This window comes from Mastomys coucha, unplaced genomic scaffold (assembly GCF_008632895.1).
Source record: "Mastomys coucha isolate ucsf_1 unplaced genomic scaffold, UCSF_Mcou_1 pScaffold4, whole genome shotgun sequence".
In the NCBI taxonomy this organism is placed as follows: domain Eukaryota; kingdom Metazoa; phylum Chordata; class Mammalia; order Rodentia; family Muridae; genus Mastomys; species Mastomys coucha.
The window spans coordinates 115,920-125,268 of record NW_022196910.1 but is presented as its reverse complement, the minus strand read 5'-3'; the positions used below and the strand labels follow the sequence as shown (position 1 = coordinate 125,268).

General features: G+C 42.5%; 1 protein-coding gene across 7 annotated transcripts in view; it reads right to left on the bottom strand.

Moving 5' to 3' along the window:
• The window catches only part of LOC116076034, a 52,610-nt gene that overhangs the window by 25,492 nt on the left and 17,769 nt on the right, over positions 1-9,349 (bottom strand). For 5 of the 7 annotated variants that reach the window (XM_031349588.1, XM_031349591.1, XM_031349589.1 and 2 more), the window contains one exon: positions 7,365-7,510. Coding sequence is in view for 1 of the 7 variants with exons in the window: in XM_031349587.1 (XP_031205447.1) it covers positions 2,373-2,507 (135 nt within the window). In the remaining 6 variants the exon portion in view is untranslated. Of the gene's footprint in view, positions 1-2,372; positions 2,574-7,364; positions 7,511-9,349 lie in introns of those variants that run through there. The other 2 variants (XM_031349594.1, XM_031349587.1) reach the window with 2 other exon arrangements.

Sequence of the window (9,349 nt, the reverse complement as noted above, 5' to 3'; positions counted from 1 at the left end):
TCCCTCCCTCCCCCTCCCTCCCTCCCGCCTCTTTCCCTGCTTTTCACTCCCTTCTCTTATATCTTTCTCTCATAGTCATACACAAATAAAATGTATTAAAACTCTACATATTGAAAGCTAAATGTTACTGAGTGAATTTAAGAAAATTCCAATAGAGCTAGAGAGATGGCTCAGTGGTTATGAGCACATTTTGCTCTTGCAGAAGTCTTGAGTTCAGTCCCCAGCAGCCGTGTCAGACAGCTCACAATCACCTGTGACCTCAGTTACAAGGGTTTGACCTCCTCTTCTGGATTCCTAGGGTGTGTGTATGTGCTCACACACACACACACACACACACACACACACACACACACACACACAAATAAAATCAATATATTCTGAGAGAAAATCAAAATAAATGAAACAGTTATCTATGAATTGAAGACTCATTTCTTAGCATATTAAATATCTTTCATTTGAAACATAAATTCCATGTGAGTCTCAATCAAAACCTTGAAGAAACAATTAACATGCACTTCAGGTTTCTGGATGGATGCCGGGTGCACTGGCATGCAGCTAGAATCCCTGCAGGTAGCAAGCTGACCCAGAATGGTCACAAATTTGAGGCCAAAAACTGGGATCCATAGTGACTTCAAAGCCAGCTTGTGATGGAAACTGAGGCTCCATCATTTTATTTTATTTTATTTTATTTTATTTTATTTTATTTTATTTTATTTTATTTTACTTTGTTTTGTTTCGAGACAGGGTTTTTCTGTATATCCCTGGCTGTCCTGGAACTCACTCTGTAGACCAGGCTGGCCTCAAACTCAGAAATCTGCCTGCCTCTGCTTCCCAAGTGCTGGGATTTAAGGTGTGCACCACCACCGCATGGCTTTTTTTTTTTTTAAGATTTATTTTATTTTATAGATATGAGAATGTCCCGTGTGTGTGTGTGTGTGTCCGTCTGTCTTTGTGTGACGTGTGTATTGAGTTTGTATTTGTATCTAAGCAGCTCACTCATCCTATCCTACTTTATTAGAGAGACTAAATAGCTATTTAGAAATTGGGGAGAGCTTCAATTCCTACCTCACATCATCCACAGAAAGTAACTTGATATGAACCTTAGATGTAAATATGAAAGGAAAGGATTTCTACGTGCTATCTTTTATACCTAGCAGAGACCTCCTGTTTATAATATTCAATGAGGTCTTTCAAATCAATACATAAGGCAGTGACAATTCAACCATTAGGAGTATATTAAGAGGGCCAAGTGATGTGGTTCAGCAGGTAAAAACAGCAGGTAAAGGCCATGTGAGCCTGGTGATGTGAGTTCAGAACCCACATAGAAATAAAAGAAGCAAGTCCAAAAAATTGTCCTCTGAACTCTACATGTGAATGATGTCAATTCCATCCACACATTCACACACATAAATTAAAAGTGTGCAGGTGACTTGAATAGGCAGTTTACAGGAGAATTTCCAAATGGATAGTAAGTGTGAGAAATTACTCAGCATTTCTAGTCCTGGGGGACATGACCACAACTTGGTATCATGTACTCATTGGAATGACAAAAATAAAAAAACGTTGAGCCCATCAAGTCTGGGCAAGATGGCAGGACTATGGGGGAGGCAGACATTCATGGTCTACTGACAGGAGAGTTGAAAATAAAAATTCCTACCCACAAAGTTGTTACTTGCTATTAATGTCTCAAGACCTTCTTTGTCTTGTCATATGAGTATAAATCTTTCTTTACACAATGAACTTACTCAGCCTTCTGTCCATGTGGAGGACAATGTCCATGCCTCTCTTAACTCTAATCACATTCTTTCCCCCAAAAGTTCTATGTATGTCAGTCTGAATGTCTCCCTTCAGCTCAAGCTCCTAGGCAACACTTCTTCAATATCTTCTCGTTCTTCCTCAGTGTTTTTGTGATAATATGATCCTAAAGCTACTACTAATACTACCACCACCTCCTCTTCCTGTCCTCCTCCTCTTCCTCCTCTTCCTTCTTTCCTATTTTTCTTCTTTCTCTTCCTCTTCTTTCTTTTCTTTCCTCTTCCTCTTCTTTCTTTTATTTCCTCTTTCTCTTCTCTTCTTGGGTTTTTGAGACAGTAGTCCTTGCTGTCCTAGAACTATGTGGACCAGAATGACTTTGAACTCAGAGAGACCCTCCTGCCTCTGCCTCCCAAGTGTTGACATCAAAGGTGTGCACCACCATGCCCAGCCTAAAGCTTCTTGAAATGAATTAAGAGAAAGATATCTGTGGGCATTGTCTCAACTCCCTCTACCCTCTGCTCATTCCCTCAGATGCCCAGAGGCTAAGCAATTATACAAACCTGTAGGGGTTCAGCACAGAGAGAAGTGGATTTTGAGAGAGAGTGGCTATCACATACCTCTGTCTTAGCTGCCACCTGTTTCCGGCTCTGATACCTAGAAAACAACACCAGGATGCCACCAATCAAGAAACTAAGTAGAATAAGGCTGAGATGGTCCAGCGGTGGGATAGTTGGCATCCAGTTTGGCTCCATTGCTCAAGCCCAGCCAAACTAACTAAACTAAACTAAAGAGCCTCTGTCTCCAGAATTTCTCCATATGACATCATAATAGGTACTTCAAGGTAAGACCAATCACTGTACATTGCAGCCCCTCCCCTTCCCTGGGGCTGCCTCTGGCTCTCAGAGCCCTTATATCCCAAATGTCAGGGAAGAATCCATCTATGAATCTTCTGAGGTCCAGCTTAACAAAGTGTCATTAAAGAAGAAGTGATGAGGCAAAGTTTCAACATCTTCCAAAATGGCTTGTTCAGATTCACATCTTCTCTGTATCTAAGAGAACTGCCCTAAGTTTGGATTAGGTCCTGTGTCATATGTTTCAAAGTGCAGGTTAGAAAGCAGAGTCAAGGAAAACCAGGGAGAGTTAGAACAGTTTGAGTGGGGACCCTCATACACTATGAGGTGCTCGGTTTTCTAAGTCCACAAGGTCTCCATATTCCGTAGTTGCTGTTGACCCAGGATACATCAAATTGAGTAGTGGCCTTAGAGCAACTCCTTATCCTAGGACCTACTTACTTACTACCAAGTTTATCTATACTTTTTATTTTGGAGTAACCACAGAAGCTGCAATAATATAGTACAGTAAATCCCACTTACTCTTTTTCACCTATCCTCAACATCTTTTTTAAAAAATTTTATTTGTAAGTATATTTTGCCTCCCTGTGTGTTCATGTACCACATACATGCCCAAGAGAGTTAGAAGATAGCATCAGATCCCCTGGAACTGGAGTTAGGGACAGTTGTGAGATGCTATGTGGGTGCTGGAACTCAGCTCAAGTCCTCTACAAGAGCAACCACTGTTCTAACCATTGAGCAATCTCCCCAACTCCACTCTTCACATCTTATATGACTTATTGCCAGTACACTTGTCAATACCATGAGATTAAAATGTGAGGTGGAGGATCCAAAATCAAAGGGCATCCTTGGATACATTGCAAATTCAAAGCCAGCTTGAGCTACATAAACCCTATCTCAATAAAATGAAAACATTGGTACATTAACTCCAGCTTTCATTTGCATCTCATATTTTCCCACTAGTGTTCAGAATCCAACCTAGAGCACCATGTTGCTGGAGACCTAACTTAGAGCCCTCTGAGTCCTAAGCAAGTGTCCTCTCACTACACCAACAAAGAAAATAAATTCCTACATTTGAGTCTCTGTGGTGTTCTCTTTATGTTTAGACTGAGATTCTGTGTTTGGGGAGGGGTAGGAATGGAGAATACACAGCAGTGGCCCACCCTTCTTATTCCAGCAGATCAAGAGGGACATGCTATCAACTTGTAACGCTAGTGTCAAGCCATTTACAGAGCGTGCATGCTGCATCTCTCTACCTGATGTTACTATTTTCCTTTGTTCATACTTTGCTTCCAGAAGTGTCCTATAAATCTAACTCCTATTGGAGGTATGGTGTTAGCATGATTAAGCCCCATCTTCCATAGGAATAATAAAACACATACTACTTGAAATTCTTGAGTAAGAAAGATGTGCCAACCCCCTCACCACTTTCTATTTGTTCATTTATATTTATTGGTATGGATGCATGTATATTTCTTTTGTACTTGGTGTTATGGCTCAATACTATCCTTCATTTTCTTGCTCCATTTTCCCAGCTTTATCTGTGGGAAGCTTTTCTTGCCTGCTTGCTTTTGATAGACCTCATCATTGTAGGTATAAATTTTTTGCAGCCTATTTTAATAAATGTTCAATCTCTTCCCTTGCTGACCACCCACCAGAGATAGTGGAAGAGAAAAATTAGCAGGAGATGGGGACGTGGACCTGTTTAGCAATAGTTCTTTGGGGGTGAGCTCAATCTTCTTTGTCAGCAGTTCAGTCCCATAGCAAACACCAGATACAAACCAGCAGCTACAGTCCAGTCCTTTCAGCAGGCAGACAACCACACATGAACGAGCAGCTATAGTTCAATCCTGAAGAAACTGCAAGGTTCTCCAACTGGCCCAAGACAAGGCTGCAGAAGCAGCAAGAAGTGACAGGAACTTCACAAGAAGTTCTTTGGCGAGTTTTTCTCTATGGCAGCATTACCATAAGCTGGGCTCAACAATGCTATGTGTACTGGCTGGTTTTGTAGGGCATCTTGACACAAGCTGGAGTTATCACAGAGAGGAGCTTTAGTTGAGGAATTGCCTCCATAAGATCCAGCTGTAAGGCATTTTCTCAGTTAGTGATCAAGGGGGGAAGGCCCAGCCCATTGTGGGTGATGTTATCCCTGGGCTGGTAATCTTGGGTTCTATAAGAAAGCAAGCTGAGCAAGCCAGGAGAAGCAATCCAGTAAGTAACACCCCTCTGACAGAATCATTAAAAGTGTTTCTGAGAGGAGTCATCATACTCTCTCCCAGAGAAACAGTCTTAGCTCTTCTATAAGAACCTATCATAGTCTCTCTGACAGAAACCATAACAGTCTCTTTAAGGGGAGAAGCCACAGTCCCTCAAGGAGGAGCCCACACAGTCCCTCAAGGAAAAGTCCTTGATGTCTCTCAAGGAGGAACTCTAACAGTCCCTTAAGGTGGCCTCTGCATCAGCTCCTGTTTCCTGACCTGCTTGAATTCCTGTCCTGGCTTCCATTGGTGATGAACAGCAACATGGAAAGTATAAGCTGAATAAACTCTTTCCTCCCCAACTTGCTTCTTGGTCATGATATTTGTGCAGGAATAGAAACCCTGACTAAGATACTATGTAAGGCAAAAGAGTATATGTGTATCGTTAGCAAAGGATAGTGAGGCAGAGCAAAACAAACCAATGCTCAATGCTCCTCTCCAACTCTCTGTGGGGTCATATTCATACTCCATCATGGGTCCTTTCATGTGTCTGCTTCAAGAAAACATTCTTTTACCTGTCTACTTTAGCAAGACAACCTTACACCTGTGTGCCTCAGGAAAACATCATTTGACAAAACTGACTTTCTAAACAAACCAGAGGTTTCCACTCCACATCACTGTGGAGTCTAGGCACTCTCTAAAAAGGAGCTCACCTTCTATGTCTCTCACTCTGTAGCCTTCAGTCACCAGCTGAACAGAGACCCAATTCTTTCTCTTACAAAGTGAGTATTTTATAATAGCTTCTATATGCAAAGTTTGTTTTTGAAACAGTAAGATTTAATCCCTGTGTACAAACCCTGCCTTGAGTTTAGATGGGACACTAGGCATTTTGCTGTGTTTGTTGAGCTCATGTGTGGAACCAGGATGGTACTTTCATGCCCTACTTCGTTCAAACTCCCTTCTTTGGCCTTACAGACTCTTTAACATATATACCATGTTAGCTGACCTAAGTTGTGAAAACAGCTACTGGCTGACCTGACCACATGGTTGTGAGCTCCATTTTTAACACATTAGACTTCATATGTGCTCATTACCCACTTGTCTGCTACCCTAAGTCCTCTCAGTTTTGATCCGGCCACTGGGTATCCCAGAGATCATTTTCTTTTTATCTTTTTTGGTCCTGAGTCTTCTGGGTCAGCCCTGCCCTTCACCCTTCCCTTCCTTTCCCCCCAGCACCACCACAGCTCATTCTCCAGCAGTTTTCATACCCTCAGATGTTTGCTTTCTTCAAAGAATGCTAGCTATTTAGGAGACGAGCTGTAGCCCATTTGTCTGTGAATGAGTTTTTGAAAGGGAGAGTGATCTTGCTATGTAGCTTCCAATGCATATCCTGCTCCACAGCACGCCTGACGCATTCTCCCACATGAAGGGATTGCAGACATGCACTCCTCCCCTTACTCAATTCTAACATGTTTCTGTTTTTTTTTTTTGTTGTTGTTGTTGTTGTTGTTTTTTGTTTTTTGGTTTTTTTTTGAGACAGGGTTTCTATCCTGGAACTCACTCTGTAGACCAGGCTGGCCTCGAACTCAGAGATCTGCCTGCCTCTGCCTCCCAAGTGCTGGGATTAAAGGTGTGCACCACCACTGCCCGGCTTTCTACCACGTTTCTGAACTTCTTTAGCTCTGCTTAGAGCCCAGAATCCCCGGACAAAGCCATAGTTCTCCATTATTTACTCTGCATAACCACTGGAAGCCTGAAGGAAGACATTCTCAGATTTTATTTGTCGCACTTTAACTTCCTTTGTTCCCCAAGTCTCCTTGATTCTTGACCTCCCTGTCATATCCCCAAATAACTCTAGCCACTAAAAGTTCCCAGAACTCTCTCCGTGGGGGAGCTCCTGGGGTCATCTATGAATTGGCTATTTCTCTGCCACAAGAGGAAGCCAGATCTCAACAGTGAGATCCTTGGCTGCAGGCACCTGAAGACTGGATCTGGGATGAATCTGGGTCCCTTTGATTTATCAGAACCCTTGACAGCCTCAGTCTAGAGCACTGCAGACAACTGTCTACTGTCTGTTGGGTTCTCCCACCAAAGGATGCCCAGAACCCCCAGAGTTCCTTATACTCTTTCTTGCAAACACGGGGAGAGGATGTAGCCAATGGCCTTGCTCACTGGTCTCTGAGTGGATGTGGCATTCACCCTAGTCCCCAAGGATCTTGTGTAACTGCCATTGCCTTTCTCTCTCGAATGACATCTGGAACACAGCTTCTCTCTAGCTGGGGATAATTGAAGCCCCTGCTTTCCTTGTTTGTGTGTAGTGAGTCTGATTACTGATTTTTTTGCAAGGTTGGGTTCCAACACAAGACACTCCTGAGATCAGAAGATGCCAGTAAAAACGGAAATGATCTGGCTGAGGACAGGACTCTTCCCAATTCTGAGCTGCTAGCGCCCCACTCACCAGCAACTGAGTTTGTCCCCCAGTGTATATTTCCAGCACACATCCCCTCTTTCCTGGTCCCCTGATATGCCCTTCCTCTAGCCTTCAGCAGGCTAAACAGACCTTAAATGTTCGCGCAGTTGATTTTCTGCTGACCTAGTTGACCTTATGGAGTCTTCTGACCTGGGTAGAGGTCTTCTGCCTTGCTACAACCTCAATTTCCTTCAGGAGCAGACCACCTGCTGAGCTTGCTTTGCAACATGATCCAGCTGAAACAAAGCAACAAAATTCATCTGAAACAAAGGGTGGGTCTGTGATTTTTCCCTACACAAATGAAGAGCCGAGTGAATATTAAACTTTGAGCCCTGATCAGAAACCTTTGTCTTGGCACATCCTCTCACCTGTCCACCCCTTTTCATTTCCAGTCTCCCTTTCATGTACCCAGTTCTCTAGCTGCTGGGCAGCTACAGGTGGCGCCCTGAATGAGGGGACTGAACACTGGGGGATCAACTGAGAAATGCTGTCTTGGTGGATCCACAGAAAAGAAGTAATAAGTAACGGTATCCTGCACAGTAGTAAGCCACAAACAGTGATAATGCTAGCGATAGCCATAAATTTCACCTTTTGGAGGCTGTTGTTGCGGGAGCAGCATTTAAGAGAGGATACAGGCTAGGCTGAGTCAGTGTGGACCCAACGCTGAATTCATCTAGGGTGTGAGAGCGCAATTTGGACGGCGAAATTCTATATAGGCATTTGTCCACAGCCAAGAGCTGCATCAGGCAAGAGGAGCAGTTTTTTGTTTCTTGTTTTGTTTTAAAAAAAAAACAAAAACAAAAACAAAAACATGTTAGAAAAACTCGTAGCTCAAGTAAGTTTATGCAGTGCTTGGTTCCCAGAAGTAGGAATGGCAAATGTACAAATGACATGAGAAAGAGAGAGAAAGAGAGAGGGAATAGGTTCCAGAAAAGCAGTTGTCCCCTGTCTGGGCCATGTAAGCAAAAGAGAAGGAGAATGGATTTCAGAGCTCTCCTAGGGACAGGAGGAAACCAGGACACGCCCTGCTTCCTCTCCGGCTCCTACTGGAGATAGCCTTAGTCCTGGTTACATCAAATTCTCTTCCCTCTCTGTCTATTGTCTGTTTTTGGTGCACCAATCTGTCCAGGTGTCAATTTATGTTTGTTCTTGTTTCGTTGTTTGAATGATTGTTGTTCAATATTTTATGTTCAAAAGAAAAAATGGTTAAAACGTTATCTACTGGCTGTCCACCCCTTGATTTAGTTTAACTTGTTTAGAAGGCAGTCTCAGTTCACACAGCAGAAACTGTTGTTCCCCTGCACTGTAGCTGGGAGTCAAGCCCAGCTGGAGAAAAGCTGTTCTTAAAGGGCCCCAGCTTCTCAGCGTCTATGGCAAGTAGGCTGATGGCTGTTTCCTCCTAGAAAAATCCCTGCAATTGTGTTTATTGGGTTCAGCAGGTAACCAGCTACAAAAAGCAAGAGAATTTTGTTTGGTCAAAATATATGTGTAGCCACTTCAGTTTTGTTTCTGACTGGTTTTAAAGGTATAAATGTGTTCTGTACATCTTGGCTAGAGTATTGTTCTGTACATCAATGGTTCTGCTTGGGTATTAAAAATTTGTAAAATAGGTAACAGAAAGTTAGCTTAAAACTGGCAACTTAGGGTTGGAGTCATTTTAAACAACAACACATGGCATGAGCCAACCCAGGAAAACAGGTCTCTAAAGATACTTCTAATTGGGATAATATTATATGTAGTTCTTATCCTAGAAATCAGACTAGGATTTAGGGCAGTGTCTCTTTGAGGTATTGAAGGCTGTACCATCGTGCACAGGAACTGGCAGTCAAACACTCTGTAGCTTGGGGTGATGCACTTGATGTTGATTTTAGAGACTGGATTGTTTGTTGGATGTTGTTGTTGAATTTTACTTTTCAAAGTTATGGCTATGCTCTAATATTGCAAACATATTAACTGTATACTTCAAAATAATACATCACTACTAGTATTTTCTTAAATTAACATAAGTATATAAAGTCTTTTTGTTTGTTTTGTATTTAGTAGAGTTTAAAATCTTGGCTCTTACCGTGGTAAAA